General features: G+C 40.8%; 1 protein-coding gene across 1 annotated transcript in view; it reads right to left on the reverse strand.

The window, feature by feature from the left end:
• Positions 1-3,920: 3,920 nt before the first annotated feature.
• The window catches only part of LOC129828553 (uncharacterized), a 29,570-nt gene continuing 8,893 nt past the window's right edge, over positions 3,921-24,597 (reverse strand). Inside the window, exons 2-5 of the mRNA XM_055889574.1 lie at positions 16,141-16,299; positions 14,767-15,478; positions 13,943-14,019; positions 3,921-4,008 (exon numbers count right to left, since the gene is read on the reverse strand). Of these exons, the coding sequence (XP_055745549.1) occupies positions 13,985-14,019; positions 14,767-15,478; positions 16,141-16,299 (906 nt within the window). The 3' untranslated portion in view covers positions 3,921-4,008; positions 13,943-13,984. The remainder of the gene's footprint in view (positions 4,009-13,942; positions 14,020-14,766; positions 15,479-16,140; positions 16,300-24,597) is intronic.

Raw genomic sequence — 24,597 nt, forward strand, 5'->3', positions numbered from 1 at the left:
TCTATATGGCAGACCAATCCGAACTCATCTCTCGGCATGTCCAGCCCACTCATTATCTCAGCCAAATCATGGCTAGTGGGAAGGTTGCTCCCTTTTTCTTTGGCTTAGGATCGGCCCCCTTTATTTCCCTCAGCAAGATTTCTTTGGTCGAATATCTATGGTGATATACAATGGGAGAAAGCATGGAAAATCTAACAAATATTGTATCAGAAACAAAGGTAAATGAAGTTTCATATAAAATGGTACATATAATTTATCTTGTGAAACATGTTTTGTTAAGATTCAAGCTGAATATTGACTATAATTGTGATTTCTGTGGAATGGAGAAGGTGACCATTTTTCATTTGTTTTTTGTATCTGTATTTATAGGATAATTTTTTGGAGTGACATACAGAACTTTGTTAGAAAGAAAACAAGACAGATTTATTGGTTATGATATAATTATTTATTTCAGAAATTCTGACATTGATAAATTGATATATTTAATTCAACTGCTAATAATATTAGGTACATTTCATATTTATAAATCAATTTAAACAATATGGCACTACTTTAACTACAATTAAAAACAAAAAGGCCATTAAAACTTGTTGTATTAATAATGAATTCTTTTAGGATTCCTGGCAATGTAAATACAAAAAAATAAAGGGAACACTTAAACAACACAATGTAACTCCAAGTCAATCACACTTCTGTGAAATCAAACTGTCCACTTAGGAAGCAACACTGATTGACAATACATTGCACATGCTGTTGTGCAAATGGAATAGACAAAAGGTGGAAATTATAGGCAATTAGCAAGACACCCTCAATAAAGGAGTGGTTCTGCAGGTGGTGACCACAGACCACTTCTCAGTTCCTATGCTTCCTGGCTGATGTGCAATTTATTGTCAATCAGTGTTGCTGGCTTTTTAGTGTCCCCAGCACAAGGTGCACCTGTGTAATGATCATGCTGTTTAATCAGCTTCTTGATAATCCATTTACCTGACAGGTGGATGGATTATCTTGGCGAAGCAGAAATGCTCAATAACGTGCTTCTACACCTGCATTGCTTGCTGTTTGGGGTTTTAGGCTGGGTTTCTGTACAGCACTTTGAGATATCAGCTGATGTAAGAAGGGCTTTATCAATACATTTTGTTTAATTTTGGATGTAAACAAATATTTAAGCACAATTTCAGAGAAATAAGCTTTTTGAGCATATGGAACATTTCTGGGATTTATTTTACTTATTTCTGGACGTTCTTTTATTTCAGCTCATGATACATGGGACCAACACTTTACATGTTGCGTTTATATTTTAGTTCAGGGTAGCTAGCTAGTGAGGCTTTCATTTATTACCGAATTAATTTGGTAAAGCTGAGTTTTCCAACACGTGCAGTCGTTGCTATCTAATCATGCCTGCGGCACGAGTTAGCTAAACAGGCGGCTCTGTAGATGACATGATGATCCCATCTTTAACCTATGGTGCCTTCAAGACAACTGGGAACTCGGAAATAACCGAGGTCAAATCATGACATCGGTGATCTTCAGGTCTAAAAGTCGGAGCTCTAGAAAGAGTTGGATGAATTGGTTCAAGCCGATTTTTTCCAGTCGGAAGGCATGGAAGTCGGAGATTTCCCAGTTCTCATTTTGTTTTGAACACGGCACTAGTCTGTAGCGCATCTGTGTGAGGTCACACACTCAAAAAGGCTCAACTAATCACCCAATGGGTTTGAATGTCAAGACTCATGAATATTCATGAAATTATCCCCCTCCCCGCCTTCCAACGGAAGGACTTTAAGCTTCCATGGATGATGAACGTTTTAGCTTTCAGTTTATTCCAAAATCTATAGGACAAGTAGTGTAAATCTAACATAGTATTGAAGGCAGGATTTCGTTCATACTGACAAACAGGAAATGCCACATTGTCCCTGTCAACAGTTGGATAACTGCAGAGCACCCTGCCTCAGTCAGGATGTTCGTTTTCTAGCTCACAAACTGCATTCCTTTATTGTGATGCTCATTCTTGTCTCTCTCACTTTTGTCACACATGATCTATTCAGCTCTCGTGTGTGTGTCCTGTTCCCAGAGATCAGCCAAGCTGATTCACTCACCTGTGAGAGAGAGTTTAGAGTAACACACACTACAGATGCAGTGTCTCTCACTTTGTCTCACAAAAGTCCTGCAGTTTGATCCCCGTCGTCACTATTTAGACATTAAGATCACACACTGTATGCATTTATTTGCCTGTTGTCTTTGTGGGTTTTGTCTTACACAGCCTTGTCAGGGTGGCAGGTAGCCTTGCGGTTGAAAGCATTGGGCCAGTAACCGAAAGGTTACTGGTTCAAATCCCAGAGCAGACTAGGTGAAAACTTTGTCGATGTGCCCTTGAGCAAGGCACTTAAATCCTAGTTCCTCCTGTAAATTGCTCTGGCTAATTGACTTAAATGTAATGTACTTGTCTTGCTACATTGGTGAACAGGGTGGGATCCTTTAGATATACCTATGTGTCCCGGGCACAGAAATTCTCCTAGAGAGATGAGTTCTATGACAGTCTACATCAGAGGCTTTTTCACATAGACAGTAAAGCTCTCATTTCTGGACTACAACATTGTAAGATTGTGCCCTCCACGGCACTCGATATACGTTGATTGGTAGGTTAAACTATATTTCAAATATTACCTGAGACACCTTTGCTATTTGCCACCGTACTCATTAAATGGTGAAACACTATTCGTGATGGTGTTCTTTGTTCGTATCTGCAGTGCATTAGGAAAGTATTCAGACCCCTTGACTTTTTCCACATTTTGTTACGTTACAGCCTTATTCTAAAATTGATTAAATCATTTTTTTTTTTCAATCTACACACAATACAAAAGATTTTCTTTACCAGGTTACACATCTTTTAAAGGCACAGAATTGGTGTCACGACCCATGCCATGTCAACAAGATGAGGTCCGGTGTCATACTTACAATAGCTTGATGAGTAGTTATTATTTTCTTGTTTACATGAGCTGTTTACCCACAGAAATACCACATGTTGTTAATCTTTCACTTAAACGTAGGGGGAGATATTGTTTTTACTGAAAATAAAAAAAAATAAAAAATCATCAACTAGCCGATGGGGCGACAACAGACCAGGCTCAACTTGCCCAACTGTTCCGTTGACACGTAATGTCAATCTCTGTGGTAACAAATGGAATACTGATATCTCAGAGACACAGACAGACAATCCAGGGCAGTATATTGGAAATCCAGTTTCTCTTTATTATAAACTGGTGGACCTTCTGCAATCGATATTCTGTGGAGGTATCTTCCTTTTTTTAAACAATATATTTTGTGACATTTTCCAAATTCAAAACAAAACATCAGCAAACACGGAAGGTGTGACATCAACGGTATGCTTAAAAAAATCACATGATTGTTCTGGAACAGAGTCAATAGACAATAAAAGCACATTCAAGGATGATACTAGGATCCCAAGCTACAGGAAATACATGTGAATTTGTATAAACCGTGGAGCAGTGATGTCTGGGGGGAAGTTAATGTATCAACTACATGAGTAGCTATTTCATTGACCAAGGCATGTTTCTACAAAGACCAAATCAACTACCATACTGTGTCGTTGGACAGTTCAGTTGGAGACACCGACAGTGGGCTTGCTTTAGCAGCTGGGTTTTGAACGGACCTGGGTTCAAGAACTATTCGAAATAATTCTAAATACTTTTGCTGTGCTTGATTGAGCTTGCCTGTTGCAATCAGTAGAAAAATCACTAAATGTTTTTAAAAAACCTGCCCACCTAGCACTCTTTAACAAAAACGCTGAAAGAATCTGAAGGGTTTCGAATAGTATTTGAACCCAGGTCTGGTTTCGATTCCATGTTGTACGGGCGGCGTCAGGAGTCAGGGGACCTTAGACCTCTTTCCCCTCCAGTTTCTTTACGACTCCTCTCCCTCCCAGTTTATCGATGAACACAGAGCTGTCTTTGGCGTCTGACATGTCGTTCACCTGCCACTCAAACTTCAGACCTGTGAAACACACGAGAACACGAGCCAGTCAGTCATTTCTCTCTTTTTTTAAAGGAATGGTGCAGTCTCACTCACATATTTTAGTTAGTTTATTGGAGCTGGGGGGGGGGGGGGGGGGAGTAGAGTGCTGAAATAGTCAGGTTTCAATCCCATGCTGCAGTTCTGGAGGACCTGGTTTAGCACGCTAGACCAGCCTAGGTCACTAGTCTACAACTTCTGTGAGCTCGTGAGCGCTAGAATCTGCAGTTGAAACAATAACAAAGTGGACACCCCGCCTCTGTTTTGGTAAAAATCTGATGGATGGCCTGGAGAAATGCAACCACTCAAATTCATAGACAGCATCAGATACAAGGTCTACACATACTGAGACAGCATCAGATACATGGTCTACACATACTGAGACAGAGAGGTGCTGTTTCACTGTCCAGACAGCATCAGATACATGGTCTACACATACTGAGACAGAGAGGTGCTGTTTCACTGTCCAGACAGCATCAGATACATGGTCTACACATACTGAGACAGAGAGGTGCTGTTTCACTGTCCAGACAGCATCAGATACATGGTCTACACATACTGAGACAGAGAGGTGCTGTTTCACTGTCCAGACAGCATCAGATACATGGTCTACACATACTGAGACAGAGAGGTAATGTTTCCCTGTCCAGACAGCATCAGATACATGGTCTACACATACTGAGACAGCATCAGATACATGGTCTACACATACTGAGACAGAGGGGAGCTGTTTCACTGTCCAGACAGCATCAGATACATGGTCTACACATACTGAGACAGAGGGGAGCTGTTTCACTGTCCAGACAGCATCAGATACATGGTCTACACATACTGAGACAGAGAGGTGCTGTTTCCCTGTCCAGACAGCATCAGATACATGGTCTACACATACTGAGACAGCATCAGATACATGGTCTACACATACTGAGACAGAGGGGAGCTGTTTCACTGTCCAGACAGCATCAGATACATGGTCTACACATACTGAGACAGATAGGGGATGCTGTTTTTCACGCTCGGAAGCTTTCTCTGGTGAAATGGATTCAGCCTCTAGTGAATTGAATGAAAATTATGAAACACGGATTTAAGTGAGTTCCTTTTTTAAAATTGTAAAATATTTTGGGGAAGCCTGGTTTCCCTTGGCATCCATGAATACACATTACTTTGTAGACCGAATGTCATTCCACTGATGGTGTTTTAATAGATGTCCCTTTCTATTCAAATGGCAGGTCAACAGTTCACTGTTCGGCGGCTGGACTTATTTAGGAGCAGATGAAGGTGACCTATTTCACCTGCTTTCTGAAGTGATGTGTTTGACAATCAGATGAAAACATGACGAGTGGTTTGTGTTCGTTGACACAGTCAAAGATAAGATGACAGTAAATTAGGCTAGATGTCCTTACCATATAAAGCCCATCAAAAAGCGTGTGTAAAACTAGGATGTCCCGTTAAAAACATAGAGATGCTCAAATGTCACGGTATAATTCTGCACTTTCAAGTGAATTTACTGCTGTACATTAATATCCTTATAAAAACTCCTGACCTTGAATGTAAACACTAACAATACTTTTAGAATTGGTTTATGATGACTTTGGAGGGGGAAATGTACCAAACCTAAGATGAAGCATTAAATACGTTGAACCTTCATAATTATATTGAAACAAATCCACCTTGTATCGATTTAAAATTCGTCATTTTATGGCCCCCCTAAACTGGGTCTGTGCCCCGCCCTGGCCTCCTCGTTCGTCCTGGCCACCTCATTCGCCCCGGCCACCTCATTCGCCCCGGCCACCTCATTCGCCCCGGCCACCTCATTCGCCCCGGCCACCTCATTCGCCCCGGCCACCTCATTCGCCCCGGCCACATCATTCGCCCCGGCCACCTCATTCGCCCCGGCCACCTCATTCGCCCCGGCCACCTCAATCGCCCCGGCCACCTCAATCGCCCCGGCCACCTCAATCGCCCCGGCCACCTCATTCAACACACTACTGGGTACGACAGTTGAACTCAGTTATATTGTTCAAGGGTCAATAGGTATGACCTCGTACCCCTGCACATGGACTCGTACCCCATTTATATAGACAAGTTATTATCTACTAGGTACTGGTACCCTGTGTATATAGCCAAGTTATTACCTCGTACCCCTGCACATGGACTCGTACCCCATTTATATAGACAAGTTATCATCTACTAGGTACTGGTACCCTGTGTATATAGCCAAGTTATTATCTACTAGGTACTGGTACCCTGTGTATATAGCCAAGTTATTATCTACTAGGTACTGGTACCCCGTGTATATAGCCAAGTTATTATCTACTAGGTACTGGTACCCTGTGTATATAGCCAAGTTATTATCTACTAGGTACTGGTACCCCGTGTATATAGACAAGTTATTACCTCGTACCCCTGCACATGGACTCGTACTGGTACCCCGTGTATATAGAGTAGTTATTATCTACTAGGTACTGGTACCCCGTGTATATAGCCAAGTTATTACCTCGTACCCCTGCACATGGACTATATTTAGCCAAGTTATTATCTACTAGGTACTGGTACCCCGTGTATATAGCCAAGTTATTACCTCGTACCCCTGCACATGGACTAGGTACTGGTACCCTGTGTATATAGCCAAGTTATTATCTACTAGGTACTGGTACCCCGTGTATATAGACAAGTTATTACCTCGTACCCCTGCACATGGACTCGTACTGGTACCCCGTGTATATAGAGTAGTTATTATCTACTAGGTACTGGTACCCCGTGTATATAGCCAAGTTATTACCTCGTACCCCTGCACATGGACTATATTTAGCCAAGTTATCATCTACTAGGTACTGGTACCCTGTGTATATAGCCAAGTTATTATCTACTAGGTACTGGTACCCCGTGTATATAGCCAAGTTATCATCTACTAGGTACTGGTACCCTGTGTATATAGCCAAGTTATTATCTACTAGGTACTGGTACCCTGTGTATATAGCCAAGTTATTATCTACTAGGTACTGGTACCCCGTGTATATAGCCAAGTTATTATCTACTAGGTACTGGTACCCCGTGTATATAGCCAAGTTATCATCTACTAGGTACTGGTACCCTGTGTATATAGACAAGTTATTATCTACTAGGTACTGGTACCCTGTGTATATAGACAAGTTATTATCTACTAGGTACTGGTACCCTGTGTATATAGCCAAGTTATTATCTACTAGGTACTGGTACCCCGTGTATATAGCCAAGTTATCATCTACTAGGTACTGGTACCCTGTGTATATAGCCAAGTTATTATCTACTAGGTACTGGTACCCTGTGTATATAGCCAAGTTATTATCTACTAGGTACTGGTACCCCGTGTATATAGCCAAGTTATTATCTACTAGGTACTGGTACCCCGTGTATATAGCCAAGTTATCATCTACTAGGTACTGGTACCCTGTGTATATAGACAAGTTATTATATACTAGGTACTGGTACCCCGTGTATATAGCCAAGTTATTATCTACTAGGTACTGGTACCCTGTGTATATAGCCAAGTTATCATCTACTAGGTACTGGTACCCCGTGTATATAGCCAAGTTATTATCTACTAGGTACTGGTACCCTGTGTATATAGCCAAGTTATTATCTACTAGGTACTGGTACCCCGTGTATATAGCCAAGTTATCATCTACTAGGTACTGGTACCCTGTGTATATAGCCAAGTTATTATCTACTAGGTACTGGTACCCTGTGTATATAGCCAAGTTATTATCTACTAGGTACTGGTACCCCGTGTATATAGCCAAGTTATTATCTACTAGGTACTGGTACCCCGTGTATATAGCCAAGTTATCATCTACTAGGTACTGGTACCCTGTGTATATAGACAAGTTATTATCTACTAGGTACTGGTACCCTGTGTATATAGACAAGTTATTATCTACTAGGTACTGGTACCCTGTGTATATAGCCAAGTTATTATCTACTAGGTACTGGTACCCCGTGTATATAGCCAAGTTATTATCTACTAGGTACTGGTACCCCGTGTATATAGCCAAGTTATTATCTACTAGGTACTGGTACCCTGTGTATATAGCCAAGTTATTATCTACTAGGTACTGGTACCCTGTGTATATAGCCAAGTTATTATCTACTAGGTACTGGTACCCCGTGTATATAGCCAAGTTATCATCGACTAGGTACTGGTACCCTGTGTATATAGCCAAGTTATTATCTACTAGGTACTGGTACCCCGTGTATATAGCCAAGTTATCATCTACTAGGTACTGGTACCCCGTGTATATAGCCAAGTTATCATCGACTAGGTACTGGTACCCTGTGTATATAGCCAAGTTATTATCTACTAGGTACTGGTACCCCGTGTATATAGACAAGTTATTATCTACTAGGTACTGGTACCCCGTGTATATAGACAAGTTATTATCTACTAGGTACTGGTACCCGTGTATATAGCCAAGTTATTATCTACTAGGTACTGGTACCCCGTGTATATAGACAAGTTATTACCTCGTACCCCTGCACATGGACTACGTACTGGTACCCCGTGTATATAGCCAAGTTATTATCTACTAGGTACTGGTACCCTGTGTATATAGCCAAGTTATTATCTACTAGGTACTGGTACCCTGTGTATATAGCCAAGTTATCATCTACTAGGTACTGGTACCCCGTGTATATAGACAAGTTATTATCTACTAGGTACTGGTACCCTGTGTATATAGCCAAGTTATTACCTCGTACCCCTGCACATGGACTAGGTACTGGTACCCTGTGTATATAGCCAAGTTATTACCTCGTACCCCTGCACATGGACTAGGTACTGGTACCCTGTGTATATAGCCAAGTTATCATCTACTAGGTACTGGTACCCTGTGTATATAGACAAGTTATTATCTACTAGGTACTGGTACCCCATTTATATAGACAAGTTATTATCTACTAGGTACTGGTACCCTGTGTATATAGCCAAGTTATCATCTACTAGGTACTGGTACCCTGTGTATATAGCCAAGTTATCATCGACTAGGTACTGGTACCCTGTGTATATAGCCAAGTTATTATCTACTAGGTACTGGTACCCTGTGTATATAGCCAAGTTATTATCTACTAGGTACTGGTACCCTGTGTATATAGCCAAGTTATTATCTACTAGGTACTGGTACCCTGTGTATATAGCCAAGTTATTATCGACTAGGTACTGGTACCCTGTGTATATAGCCAAGTTATTATCTACTAGGTACTGGTACCCTGTGTATATAGCCAAGTTATTATCTACTAGGTACTGGTACCCTGTGTATATAGCCAAGTTATTATCGACTAGGTACTGGTACCCTGTGTATATAGCCAAGTTATTATCTACTAGGTACTGGTACCCTGTGTATATAGCCAAGTTATTATCTACTAGGTACTGGTACCCTGTGTATATAGACAAGTTATCATCTACTAGGTACTGGTACCCCGTGTATATAGCCAAGTTATTATCTACTAGGTACTGGTACCCCGTGTATATAGCCAAGTTATTATCTACTAGGTACTGGTACCCCGTGTATATAGCCAAGTTATCATCTACTAGGTACTGGTACCCTGTGTATATAGCCAAGTTATTATCTACTAGGTACTGGTACCCCGTGTATATAGACAAGTTATTACCTCGTACCCCTGCACATGGACTAGGTACTGGTACCCCGTGTATATAGCCAAGTTATTATCTACTAGGTACTGGTACCCTGTGTATATAGACAAGTTATTATATACTAGGTACTGGTACCCCGTGTATATAGCCAAGTTATTATCTACTAGGTACTGGTACCCTGTGTATATAGCCAAGTTATCATCTACTAGGTACTGGTACCCCGTGTATATAGCCAAGTTATTATCTACTAGGTACTGGTACCCCGTGTATATAGCCAAGTTATCATCGACTAGGTACTGGTACCCCGTGTATATAGCCAAGTTATTATCTACTAGGTACTGGTACCCCGTGTATATAGCCAAGTTATTATCGACTAGGTACTGGTACCCCGTGTATATAGCCAAGTTATTATCTACTAGGTACTGGTACCCTGTGTATATAGCCAAGTTATTATCTACTAGGTACTGGTACCCCGTGTATATAGCCAAGTTATCATCGACTAGGTACTGGTACCCCTGTGTATATAGCCATGTTATTATCTACTAGGTACTGGTACCCTGTGTATATAGCCAAGTTATCATCTACTAGGTACTGGTACCCTGTGTATATAGCCAAGTTATCATCTACTAGGTACTGGTACCCTGTGTATATAGCCATGTTATTATCTACTAGGTACTGGTACCCTGTGTATATAGACAAGTTATCATCTACTAGGTACTGGTACCCTGTGTATATAGCCAAGTTATCATCTACTAGGTACTGGTACCCTGTGTATATAGCCATGTTATTATCTACTAGGTACTGGTACCCTGTGTATATAGCCAAGTTATCATCTACTAGGTACTGGTACCCTGTGTATATAGCCAAGTTATCATCTACTAGGTACTGGTACCCTGTGTATATAGCCAAGTTATCATCTACTAGGTACTGGTACCCTGTGTATATAGCCATGTTATTATCTACTAGGTACTGGTACCCTGTGTATATAGCCATGTTATTATCTACTAGGTACTGGTACCCTGTGTATATAGCCATGTTATTATCTACTAGGTACTGGTACCCTGTGTATATAGTCAAGTTATTATCTACTAGGTACTGGTACCCTGTGTATATAGCCATGTTATTATCTACTAGGTACTGGTACCCTGTGTATATAGCCAAGTTATCATCTACTAGGTACTGGTACCCTGTGTATATAGCCAAGTTATTATCTACTAGGTACTGGTACCCCGTGTATATAGCCAAGTTATCATCGACTAGGTACTGGTACCCCTGTGTATATAGCCATGTTATTATCTACTAGGTACTGGTACCCTGTGTATATAGCCAAGTTATCATCTACTAGGTACTGGTACCCTGTGTATATAGCCAAGTTATCATCTACTAGGTACTGGTACCCCGTGTATATAGACAAGTTATCATCTACTAGGTACTGGTACCCTGTGTATATAGCCAAGTTATCATCTACTAGGTACTGGTACCCTGTGTATATAGACAAGTTATCATCTACTAGGTACTGGTACCCTGTGTATATAGCCAAGTTATCATCTACTAGGTACTGGTACCCTGTGTATATAGCCATGTTATTATCTACTAGGTACTGGTACCCTGTGTATATAGCCAAGTTATCATCTACTAGGTACTGGTACCCTGTGTATATAGACAAGTTATCATCTACTAGGTACTGGTACCCCGTGTATATAGCCAAGTTATTATCTACTAGGTACTGGTACCCCGTGTATATAGCCAAGTTATTATCTACTAGGTACTGGTACCCTGTGTATATAGCCAAGTTATTATCTACTAGGTACTGGTACCCCGTGTATATAGCCAAGTTATCATCGACTAGGTACTGGTACCCCTGTGTATATAGCCATGTTATTATCTACTAGGTACTGGTACCCTGTGTATATAGCCAAGTTATCATCTACTAGGTACTGGTACCCTGTGTATATAGCCAAGTTATCATCTACTAGGTACTGGTACCCTGTGTATATAGCCATGTTATTATCTACTAGGTACTGGTACCCTGTGTATATAGACAAGTTATCATCTACTAGGTACTGGTACCCTGTGTATATAGCCAAGTTATCATCTACTAGGTACTGGTACCCTGTGTATATAGCCATGTTATTATCTACTAGGTACTGGTACCCTGTGTATATAGCCAAGTTATCATCTACTAGGTACTGGTACCCTGTGTATATAGACAAGTTATCATCTACTAGGTACTGGTACCCTGTGTATATAGCCAAGTTATCATCTACTAGGTACTGGTACCCTGTGTATATAGCCATGTTATTATCTACTAGGTACTGGTACCCCGTGTATATAGCCAAGTTATCATCGACTAGGTACTGGTACCCCGTGTATATAGCCAAGTTATTATCTACTAGGTACTGGTACCCCGTGTATATAGCCAAGTTATTATCTACTAGGTACTGGTACCCCGTGTATATAGCCAAGTTATTATCTACTAGGTACTGGTACCCTGTGTATATAGCCAAGTTATTATCTACTAGGTACTGGTACCCCGTGTATATAGCCAAGTTATCATCGACTAGGTACTGGTACCCCTGTGTATATAGCCATGTTATTATCTACTAGGTACTGGTACCCTGTGTATATAGCCAAGTTATCATCTACTAGGTACTGGTACCCTGTGTATATAGCCAAGTTATCATCTACTAGGTACTGGTACCCTGTGTATATAGCCATGTTATTATCTACTAGGTACTGGTACCCTGTGTATATAGACAAGTTATCATCTACTAGGTACTGGTACCCTGTGTATATAGCCAAGTTATCATCTACTAGGTACTGGTACCCTGTGTATATAGCCATGTTATTATCTACTAGGTACTGGTACCCTGTGTATATAGCCAAGTTATCATCTACTAGGTACTGGTACCCTGTGTATATAGCCAAGTTATCATCTACTAGGTACTGGTACCCTGTGTATATAGCCAAGTTATCATCTACTAGGTACTGGTACCCTGTGTATATAGCCATGTTATTATCTACTAGGTACTGGTACCCTGTGTATATAGCCATGTTATTATCTACTAGGTACTGGTACCCTGTGTATATAGCCATGTTATTATCTACTAGGTACTGGTACCCTGTGTATATAGCCAAGTTATTATCTACTAGGTACTGGTACCCTGTGTATATAGCCATGTTATTATCTACTAGGTACTGGTACCCTGTGTATATAGCCAAGTTATCATCTACTAGGTACTGGTACCCCTGTGTATATAGCCATGTTATTATCTACTAGGTACTGGTACCCCGTGTATATAGACAAGTTATCATCTACTAGGTACTGGTACCCTGTGTATATAGCCAAGTTATCATCTACTAGGTACTGGTACCCTGTGTATATAGCCAAGTTATCATCTACTAGGTACTGGTACCCTGTGTATATAGCCATGTTATTATCTACTAGGTACTGGTACCCTGTGTATATAGCCAAGTTATCATCTACTAGGTACTGGTACCCTGTGTATATAGACAAGTTATCATCTACTAGGTACTGGTACCCTGTGTATATAGACAAGTTATCATCTACTAGGTACTGGTACCCTGTGTATATAGCCAAGTTATCATCTACTAGGTACTGGTACCCTGTGTATATAGCCAAGTTATCATCTACTAGGTACTGGTACCCTGTGTATATAGCCATGTTATTATCTACTAGGTACTGGTACCCTGTGTATATAGCCATGTTATTATCTACTAGGTACTGGTACCCTGTGTATATAGCCATGTTATTATCTACTAGGTACTGGTACCCTGTGTATATAGCCAAGTTATTATCTACTAGATACTGGTACCCTGTGTATATAGCCATGTTATTATCTACTAGGTACTGGTACCCTGTGTATATAGCCAAGTTATCATCTACTAGGTACTGGTACCCCGTGTATATAGACAAGTTATTGTTACTCATTGTGTATTTATTATTATTAAGTTTTACTTTTCTATTATTTCTCTATTTTCTTTCTCTCTGTATTGTTGGGAAACATTTCACTGTTAGTCCACACCTGTTTACCAAGCATGTGATGAATAACATTTGATTTGTAAAATGATTAATCTATAAATCCAACTGTGGATTATAGCTTTACGTCATGTGACAGAAGGCTTTTGAAAATGAGAGTATCTTATTGGACAAGCCAGTCTTCCCTGTTTCAGTCCATTTTCTTCCGTCTGGTACCTAATGAACATATCCATCTGATTGTGGAAAGGAGATAGGTGAAACGTTTTGAAAGACACCTAAACTCTTACCTTGGAACTTTGCTTTAATGTATTGCTTTGAGCTGGCGTATTTCATTTTCTTTTTGATAGTTGAGTGTTCTGGGGCCCTGTAATTCAAATAGAAGAATATTACATTGAGTGTTCTGGGGCCCTGTAATTCAAACATAATAATATTACATTGAGTGTTCTGGGCCCCTGTAATTCAAACAGAAGAATATTACATTGAGTGTTCTGGGGCCCTGTAATTCAAACATAAGAATATTACATTTAGAAAGTGTTTCAAACATTTTGCCTTGAGTCAATTAACAAATCCTCTCTCTCACACACATACCCTCCATTCAATATGGCTGACATGGTATTGTTACTCATGGTGTATAGTCCATGTAATTCTAACTCTATTGTCCAACATACTACATGATGAAGACCAGGTCCTCAGTGTTAGTTATTCTATCTCTATGGTCCAACCTACCACATGATTAAGACCAGGTCCTAAGGGTTAGTGTTAGTTATTACAAACAAGTCTAGTTATTCTATCTCTATGGTACAACCTACCACATGATGAAGACCAGGTCCTCAGTGTTAGTTATTACAAGTCTAGTTATTCTAACTCTATGGTCCAACCTACCACATGATGAAGACCAGGTCCTAAGGGTTAGTGTTAGTTATTACAAACAAGTCTAGTTATTATATCTCTATGGTACAACCTACCACATGATGAAGACCAGGTCCTCAGTGTTAGTTATTACAAGTCTAGTTATTCTAACTCTATGGTCCAACCTACCACATGATGAAGACCAGGTCCTCGGTGTTAGTTATTACAAGTCTAGTTATTCTAACTCTATGGTCCAACCTACCACATGATGAAGACCAGGTCCTCTTTGGGGCTGTCCTTGCTCTCCCAGGAACAGTCGTACAGGGCATAGCGCCTCTTTGGGGCTGTCCTTGCTCTCCCAGGAACAGTCGTACAGGGCATAGCGCCTCTTTGGGGCTGTCCTTGCTCTCCCAGGAGCAGTCGTACAGGGCATAGCGCCTCTTTGGGGCTGTCCTTGCTCTCCCAGGAACAGTCGTACAGGGCATAGCGCCTCTTTGGGGCTGTCCTTGCTCTCCCAGGAGCAGTCGTACAGGGCATAGCGCCTCTTTGGGGCTGTCCTTGCTCTCCCAGGAACAGTCGTACAGGGCATAGCGCCTCTTTGGGGCTGTCCTTGCTCTCCCAGGAGCAGTCGTACAGGGCATAGCGCCTCTTTGGGGCTGTCCTTGCTCTCCCAGGAGCAGTCGTACAGGGCATAGCGCCTCTTTGGGGCTGTCCTTGCTCTCCCAGGAGCAGTCGTACAGGGCATAGCGCCTCTTTGGGGCTGTCCTTGCTCTCCCAGGAGCAGTCGTACAGGGCATAGCGCCTCTTTGGGGCTGTCCTTGCTCTCCCAGGAGCAGTCGTACAGGGCATAGCGCCTCTTTGGGGCTGTCCTTGCTCTCCCAGGAACAGTCGTACAGGGCATAGCGGCAGTCCTCCGTTGGCATCATGTTGACGATCTTCCTGAATACGTCCTCCTCCCCGTTCAGGTCCTTGACCTTCATTGATTGGTAATTGATTAATTGATAACAAATGATATAGAGCTTTTTCCAGATGTTCACGTTACTAACCCTAACGCCAATTATAATAGTAAGAAAGTTTGGACATTGCGGTTTCTGCATTTTGATACATTAACATGACATAATTATAATGGCAGCCACGTTAGCTCCATATTACATGATTCAGAATGTTCTGAATTTTAAACAATGGGCCAGTAACCCCAAGATTGCGGGATCGAATCCCTGAGCTGACAAGGTCAAAATCTGTCCCTGTGCAAGGCTGTTAACCCACTGTTCCCCGGGCGCCGATGACTTGGACGTCAGTTAAGGCAGTCCCCCCCCACACCCCTCTGATTCAGAGGCGTTGGGTTAAATGAGGAAGACACATTTCAGGTGAATGCATTCGTTGACCACTGTAAGTAGGACCACTGACCCCCCCCCCCTTTCCTATATAGTTCACTACTATTGACCAGAGCTTTAGGAGATTTAGGATGCAGCCCCTAAATTTCTGTTAAAATGCCTAAATACTTGGTCCTCTGAATCTCAGTGGGTACAGCACGGCGCTTGCAACGCCAGAATAGAGGGCTTTGGATAAAAGTGTCTGATAAATGTCCTATATTATTAAATTATAATTATATACTAGTATATATGCCGCTTCTGACCTTCAGGCATTTGTCCTCGTCCACGATGATACATTTCCCGTCGTCGCTGATCTTGAAGAGCACCAGCTTCAGCTGCTCCTGCTTGTCAGCCCCCTGGAGGCGTACTCTGATCTTGTCAAACGTGTGAACGACATCATCGTGAACCGCTATTCCAGAGGCCTGGTCACAAAGGAGAGAAGAAGAATAATACAATGGTCACAAAGGAGAGAAGAAGAAGAATACAATGGTCACAAAGTTAGAGAAGAAGAAGAATACAATGGTCACAAAGTTAGAGAAGAAGAAGAATACAATGGTCACAAAGTTAGAGAAGAAGAAGAATACAATGGTCACAAAGTTAGAGAAGAAGAAGAATACAATGGTCACAAAGTTAGAGAAGAAGAAGAATACAATGGTCACAAAGTTAGAGAAGAAGAAGAATACAATGGTCACAAAGTTAGAGAAGAAGAATACAATGGTCACAAAGTTAGAGAAGAAGAAGAATACAATGGTCACAAAGGAGAGAAGAAGAAGAATACAATGGTCACAAAGTTAGAGAAGAAGAAGAATACAATGGTCAAAGTTAGAGAAGAAGAAGAATACAATGGTCACAAAGGAGAGAAGAAGAATACAATGGTCACAAAGTTAGAGAAGAAGAAGAATACAATGGTCACAAAGTTAGAGAAGAAGAAGAATACAATGGTCACAAAGTTAGAGAAGAAGAAGAATACAATGGTCACAAAGTTAGAGAAGAAGAAGAATACAATGGTCACAAAGTTAGAGAAGAAGAAGAATACAATGGTCACAAAGTTAGAGAAGAAGAATACAATGGTCACAAAGTTAGAGAAGAAGAAGAATACAATGGTCACAAAGGAGAGAAGAAGAAGAATACAATGGTCACAAAGTTAGAGAAGAAGAAGAATACAATGGTCAAAGTTAGAGAAGAAGAAGAATACAATGGTCACAAAGGAGAGAAGAAGAAGAATACAATGGTCACAAAGTTAGAGAAGAAGAATACAATGGTCAAAGTTAGAGAAGAAGAAGAATACAATGGTCACAAAGGAGAGAAGAAGAATACAATGGTCACAAAGTTAGAGAAGAAGAAGAATACAATGGTCACAAAGTTAGAGAAGAAGAAGAATACAATGGTCACAAAGTTAGAGAAGAAGAAGAATACAATGGTCACAAAGTTAGAGAAGAAGAAGAATACAATGGTCACAAAGTTAGAGAAGAAGAAGAATACAATGGTCACAAAGTTAGAGAAGAAGAATACAATGGTCACAAAGTTAGAGAAGAAGAAGAATACAATGGTCACAAAGGAGAGAAGAAGAAGAATACAATGGTCACAAAGTTAGAGAAGAAGAAGAATACAATGGTCAAAGTTAGAGAAGAAGAAGAATACAATGGTCACAAAGGAGAGAAGAAGAATACAATGGTCACAAAGTTAGAGAAGAAGAATAAAATGGTCACAAAGTTAGAGAAGAAGAAGAATACAATGGTCACAAAGTTAGAGAAGAAGAAGAATACAATGGTCACAAAGTTAGAGAAGAAGAAGAATACAATGGTCACAAAGTTAGAGAAGAAGAAGAATACAATGGTCACAAAGTTAGAGAAGAAGAAGAATACAATGGTCACAAAGTTAGAGAAGAAGAAGAATACAATGGTCACAAAGTTAGAGAAGAAGAAGAATACAATGGTCACAAAGTTAGAGAAGAAGAAGAATACAATGGTCACAAAGTTAGAGAAGAAGAATACAATGGTCACAAAGTTAGAGAAGAAGAAGAATACAATGGTCACAAAAGAGAGAAGAAGAAGAATACAATGGTCACAAAGTTAGAGAAGAAGAAGAATACAATGGTCACAAAGTTAGAGAAGAAGAAGAATACAATGGTCAAAGTTAGAGAAGAAGAAGAATACAATGGTCACAAAGGAGAGAAGAAGAAGAATACAATGGTCACAAAGTTAGAGAAGAAGAATACAATGGTCAAAGTTAGAGAAGAAGAAGAATACAATGGTCACAAAGGAGAGAAGAAGAATACAATGGTCACAAAGTTAGAGAAGAAGAAGAATACAATGGTCACAAAGTTAGAGAAGAAGAAGAATACAATGGTCACAAAGTTAGAGAAGAAGAAGAATACAATGGTCACAAAGTTAGAGAAGAAGAAGAATACAATGGTCACAAAGTTAGAGAAGAAGAAGAATACAATGGTCACAAAGGAGAGAAGAAGAAGAATACAATGGTCACAAAGTTAGAGAAGAAGAAGAATACAATGGTCACAAAGTTAGAGAAGAAGAATACAATGGTCAAAGTTAGAGAAGAAGAAGAATACAATGGTCACAAAGTTAGAGAAGAAGAAGAATACAATGGTCACAAAGTTAGAGAAGAAGAAGAATACAATGGTCAAAGTTAGAGAAGAAGAAGAATACAATGGTCACAAAGTTAGAGAAGAAGAAGAATACAATGGTCACAAAGTTAGAGAAGAAGAAGAATACAATGGTCACAAAGTTAGAGAAGAAGAAGAATACAATGGTCACAAAGTTAGAGAAGAAGAAGAATACAATGGTCACAAAGTTAGAGAAGAAGAAGAATACAATGGTCACAAAGTTAGAGAAGAAGAAGAATACAATGGTCACAAAGTTAGAGAAGAAGAAGAATACAATGGTCACAAAGGAGAGAAGAAGAAGAATACAATGGTCACAAAGTTAGAGAAGAAGAATACAATGGTCAAAGTTAGAGAAGAAGAATACAATGGTCAAAGTTAGAGAAGAAGAATACAATGGTCACAAAGGAGAGAAGAAGAATACAATGGTCACAAAGTTAGAGAAGAAGAATACAATGGTCAAAGTTAGAGAAGAAGAAGAATACAATGGTCACAAAGTTAGAGAAGAAGAAGAATACAATGGTCACAAAGTTAGAGAAGAAGAAGAATACAATGGTCACAAAGTTAGAGAAGAAGAAGAATACAATGGTCACAAAGTTAGAGAAGAAGAAGAATACAATGGTCACAAAGTTAGAGAAGAAGAAGAATACAATGGTCACAAAGGAGAGAAGAAGAAGAATACAATGGTCACAAAGTTAGAGAAGAAGAATACAATGGTCAAAGTTAGAGAAGAAGAAGAATACAATGGTCACAAAGGAGAGAAGAAGAATACAATGGTCACAAAGTTAGAGAAGAAGAAGAATACAATGGTCACAAAGTTAGAGAAGAAGAAGAATACAATGGTCACAAAGTTAGAGAAGAAGAAGAATACAATGGTCACAAAGTTAGAGAAGAAGAAGAATACAATGGTCACAAAGTTAGAGAAGAAGAAGAATACAATGGTCACAAAGGAGAGAAGAAGAAGAATACAATGGTCACAAAGTTAGAGAAGAAGAAGAATACAATGGTCACAAAGTTAGAGAAGAAGAATACAATGGTCAAAGTTAGAGAAGAAGAAGAATACAATGGTCACAAAGTTAGAGAAGAAGAAGAATACAATGGTCACAAAGTTAGAGAAGAAGAAGAATACAATGGTCAAAGTTAGAGAAGAAGAAGAATACAATGGTCACAAAGTTAGAGAAGAAGAAGAATACAATGGTCACAAAGTTAGAGAAGAAGAAGAATACAATGGTCACAAAGTTAGAGAAGAAGAAGAATACAATGGTCACAAAGTTAGAGAAGAAGAAGAATACAATGGTCACAAAGTTAGAGAAGAAGAAGAATACAATGGTCACAAAGTTAGAGAAGAAGAAGAATACAATGGTCACAAAGTTAGAGAAGAAGAAGAATACAATGGTCACAAAGGAGAGAAGAAGAAGAATACAATGGTCACAAAGTTAGAGAAGAAGAATACAATGGTCAAAGTTAGAGAAGAAGAATACAATGGTCAAAGTTAGAGAAGAAGAATACAATGGTCACAAAGGAGAGAAGAAGAATACAATGGTCACAAAGTTAGAGAAGAAGAATACAATGGTCAAAGTTAGAGAAGAAGAAGAATACAATGGTCACAAAGTTAGAGAAGAAGAAGAATACAATGGTCACAAAGTTAGAGAAGAAGAAGAATACAATGGTCACAAAGTTAGAGAAGAAGAAGAATACAATGGTCACAAAGTTAGAGAAGAAGAAGAATACAATGGTCACAAAGTTAGAGAAGAAGAAGAATACAATGGTCACAAAGTTAGAGAAGAAGAAGAATACAATGGTCACAAAGTTAGAGAAGAAGAAGAATACAATGGTCACAAAGTTAGAGAAGAAGAATACAATGGTCACAAAGGAGAGAAGAAGAATACAATGGTCACAAAGTTAGAGAAGAAGAAGAATACAATGGTCACAAAGTTAGAGAAAGAGAGAAGAGGAAGAAGAATTAGAATACAACCTTATGGTGAGACAGTTGTACTAAGCTCCTTAGAAATATATGATCTTGAAGAATCAATTAGAATATAAAAGTACATTGAAATGACCATTGCTTGAACAGCAGGATATCTTATTTCCAAGTTAGGACCTTGTAACCTGACAGATGTATTTATATGCAGGGATTGACATTAAAGGGTTGACCGGGGCTACTGAACTTAGCAGTCGGGCAAGTGAGCCTGCTCTGGGTTGCCCAATTGGGCGAGTGAAATATATTCCTGAAAACAATCAAACTGCAAAGAATTCCATCAGCCTAAATGGATCTTTGTGCTTCCTTACCATTCACAGTAAGTGAACGACTGACAAGTTTGGGAATTTATGTGTGTAATTAGCTATTTTCACATTTTTCGGGCAAGTGACCATAATCTTTGGAACACCAAAAAAGACTCCTGACTATTGATGGGAAGTTCAGCTCTTTTAACCAACTCTGATCTTTGACTGATTTGGTTCATTTGAGTCAGTAATGCCCAGACCCCCGGGACCCCCTACCGGTAAAAGATTCACTGAAAACTGGAGAGTCATGATTCTACAAGCCTCTTGTTTACATGTTGTTCAGCATAGGAGGCTTATTGGAGTCGTCTTTTGTGACTGAGACTTGTAAAAATGTGCTTTAAAACAAATGTACACGTGTTGATCGCTAGGCATACAAATACGATTATTTCATGAAACATTTTAAACGAGGTCTAGTTGTGGCCACTGTCGACTAGATTGTGAACGACTCTTGGCGGGAATGCATTGCTGCCACGAGGGGATAAGTACAGTTGTTTGCGAACTGCAGCCCCCCCAAATGATTCGTTCTCCCCAAACGATTCGTCCTCCCCAAACCATTCGTCCTCCCCAAACCATTCGTCCTCCCCAAACCATTCGTCCTCCCCAAACCATTCGTCCTCCCCAAACCATTCGTTCTCCCCAAACCATTCGTTCTCCCCAAACCATTCGTTCTCCCCAAACGATTCGTTCTCCCCAAACCATTCGTTCTCCCCAAACCATTCGTTCTCCCCAAACCATTCGTTCTCCCCAAACCATTCGTTCTCCCCAAACCATTCGTTCTCCCCAAACCATTCGTTCTCCCCAACGATTCGTTCTCCCCAAACGATTCGTCCTCCCCAAACGATTCGTCCTCCCCAAACGATTCGTCCCCCCCAAACGATTCGTCCTCCCCAAACGATTCGTTCTCCCCAAACGATTCGTTCTCCCCAAACGATTCGTTCTCCCCAAACGATTCGTTCTCCCCAAACGATTCGTTCTCCCCAAACGATTCGTTCTCAGGTTCCAGTTTGTTGAGCAGAGGCTGTGTCCATCATAACATTCAACAATCAATTCATTTCATTCATTCTTGCACCATGCGATCAATGATCAGTTCTAAACGTGTATTTTTTCGTCTCTGTGCTCATGATCAATTTCCCTGTATGCATAATGACAGACAGTTGGTGGTCGGAAGGACGTCTCTGGAGCCGACTGAGCCAGAGGAGCGTGTATTAATCCTACAGTAGGACTCATTGCACTAGCGCATGGGTGTCAAACTCTGGCCCGCGGGCCAAATTTGGCCCGCGGGGTAATTATATTTGGCCCGCGAAACAATACCAAATTACTACTAGAGCTGGCCCACCGGTATTATACAGCGCATTCACCGCTAATACTACGAATCCCATAATGCTCTGCTGTTGTTTTCGCGCGCCAAACGCCCTCTCCTCTGTGACAGTAGTCATAGCAACATAGACGCTACAACTGTCAGCGCGCTAAAAGAAAGGCTGAAAACAGGAGCTTTCTGGACAAGTGGGAGGCAGAATATCTGTTTACATATGTAAAAGACAAACCTGTTTGTCTTGTTTGTGGAGTCAACGTGGCTGTAAGTAAGGAGTACAACATTAGACGACACTATGAAACGAAACACCATGACCTGGACATGACTCAAAGGAGCCAGAAAGTAGAGGAGATGAAAAGAAGTTTGGTTTCACAACAGAATATGTTCAAAAAAGCCACATCACAAAGTGAGGCTGCTGTAAAGGCTAGTTATATAGTGGCAGCAGAGATCGCAAAATCAGCCCGGCCCTTTAATGAGCGAGAGTTCGTGAAAAAGTGCATGATGAAAGTTTGTGACCTCGTATGCCCAGAGAAAAAGTAAGCATTTTCAAACGTGAGCCTGAGCAGGAACACAGTAGATTTCTTCAGCTCAGAGCCTGAGCCCAGACATTGATGAACTAGCATCCAAGAAGAGATGTCAGGTATCTGGCTTGGGCACATCAGATTAGATCAGTGTGATCAATAATTAACGTTTTCTTTGTGCACTTTTTCTTGCTACAAGGCATGGGCTTGAATGGTTGATTGATTTATTATCATTTTATTTGTAAAATTATTAGCCAGTGGACCAAAGTTTATTTTGGTATTTAAATCAGAAGGCTGCAAATAGAAAAGAGGCATACGATTTTTATTTAAATTTTATTTATTTAATAAATTAATGCCATTGATGTGTTTTTTCTTTTAAAATTCGATTTTGCATGTCTCCACTATTAAATTATATATTGTATGGTAATAAGCGATGCTTGTTCCATATTCAATGTTAAAGCAAAACTTGTTTGGGTCCATATTAAAAGGTTCATTTGTTCAATGTTGGCCCGCGACTTTGTTCAGGTTTTACATTTTGGCCCACTGGGTATTTGAGTTTGACACCCCTGCACTAGCAGGTCAAACTAACGACTAAAATGAACAGGTCACTCAGAAAAATCATGACTCTCGAATCAGTAAAAAGAGTCGTTCAAAAAGAACGAATCGTTCGCAAACAGCCAATCCCTGATATGTAAAGAAATGTCAACTGCGTTTATTTTCAGAAAACTTAACATGTGTAAATATTTGTATAAACATAACAAGATTCAACAACTGAGACATAAACTGAACAAGTTCCACAGACATGTGACTAACAGACATGGAATAATGTGTCCCTGAACAAAGGGGGGGGTCAATATCAAAAGTAACAGTCAGTATCTGCTGTGGCCACCAGCTGCATTAAGTACTGCAGTGCACCTCCTCCTCATGGACTGCACCAGATTTGCCAGTTCTTGCTGTGAGATGTTACCCCACTCTTCCACCAAGGCACCTGCAACCATCTGGGGGGAATGGCCCTAGCTCTCACCCTCCGATCCAACAGGTCCCAGACGTGCTCAATGGGATTGAGATCCGGGCTCTTCGCTGGCCATGGCAGAACACTGACATTCCTGTTTTGCAGGAAATCACGCACAGAACGAGCAGTATGGCTGGTGGCATTGTCATGCTGGAGGGTCATGTCAGGATGAGCCTGCAGGAAGGGTACCACATGAGGGAGGAGGATGTCTTCCCTGTAACGCACAGCGTTGAGATTGCCTGCAATGACAACAAGCTCAGTCTGATGATGCTGTGACACACCGCCCCAGACCATGACGGACCCTCCACCTCCAAATCGATCCCGCTCCAGAGTACAGGCCTCGGTGTAACGCTCATTTCTTCGACGATAAACGCAAATCCGACCATCACCCCTGGTGAGACAAAACCACGAATCGTCAGTGAAGAGCACTTTTTGCCAGTCCTGTCTGGTCCAGGGACGGTGGGTTTGTGCCCATAAGCAACGTTGTTGCCGGTGATGTCTGGTGAGGACCTGCCTTACAACAGGCCTACAAGCCCTCAGTCCAGCCTCTCAGCCTATTGCGGACAGTCTGAGCACTGATGGAGGGATTGTGCGTTCCTGGTGTAACTCGGGCAGTTGTTGTTGGCATCCTGTACCTGTCCCACAGGTGTGATGTTCGGATGTACTGATCCTGTGCAGGTGTTGTTACACGTGGTCTGCCACTGCGAGGACGATCAGCTGTCCATTCTGTCTCCCTGTAGCACTGTCTTAGGTGTCTCAACATATGAACATTGCAATTTATTGCCCTGGCCACATCTGCAGTCCTCATGCCTCCTTGCAGCATGCCTAAGGCACGTTCACGCAGATGAGCAGGGACCCTGGGCATCTTTCTTTTGGTGTTTTTCAAAGTCAGTAGAAAGGCCTCTTTAGTGTCCTAAGTTTTCATAACTGTGACCTTAATTGCCTACCGTCAGTAAGCTGTTAGTGTCCACA

Source organism: Salvelinus fontinalis, chromosome 30 (assembly GCF_029448725.1).
Source record: "Salvelinus fontinalis isolate EN_2023a chromosome 30, ASM2944872v1, whole genome shotgun sequence".
Classification (NCBI taxonomy): Eukaryota; Metazoa; Chordata; class Actinopteri; order Salmoniformes; family Salmonidae; genus Salvelinus; species Salvelinus fontinalis.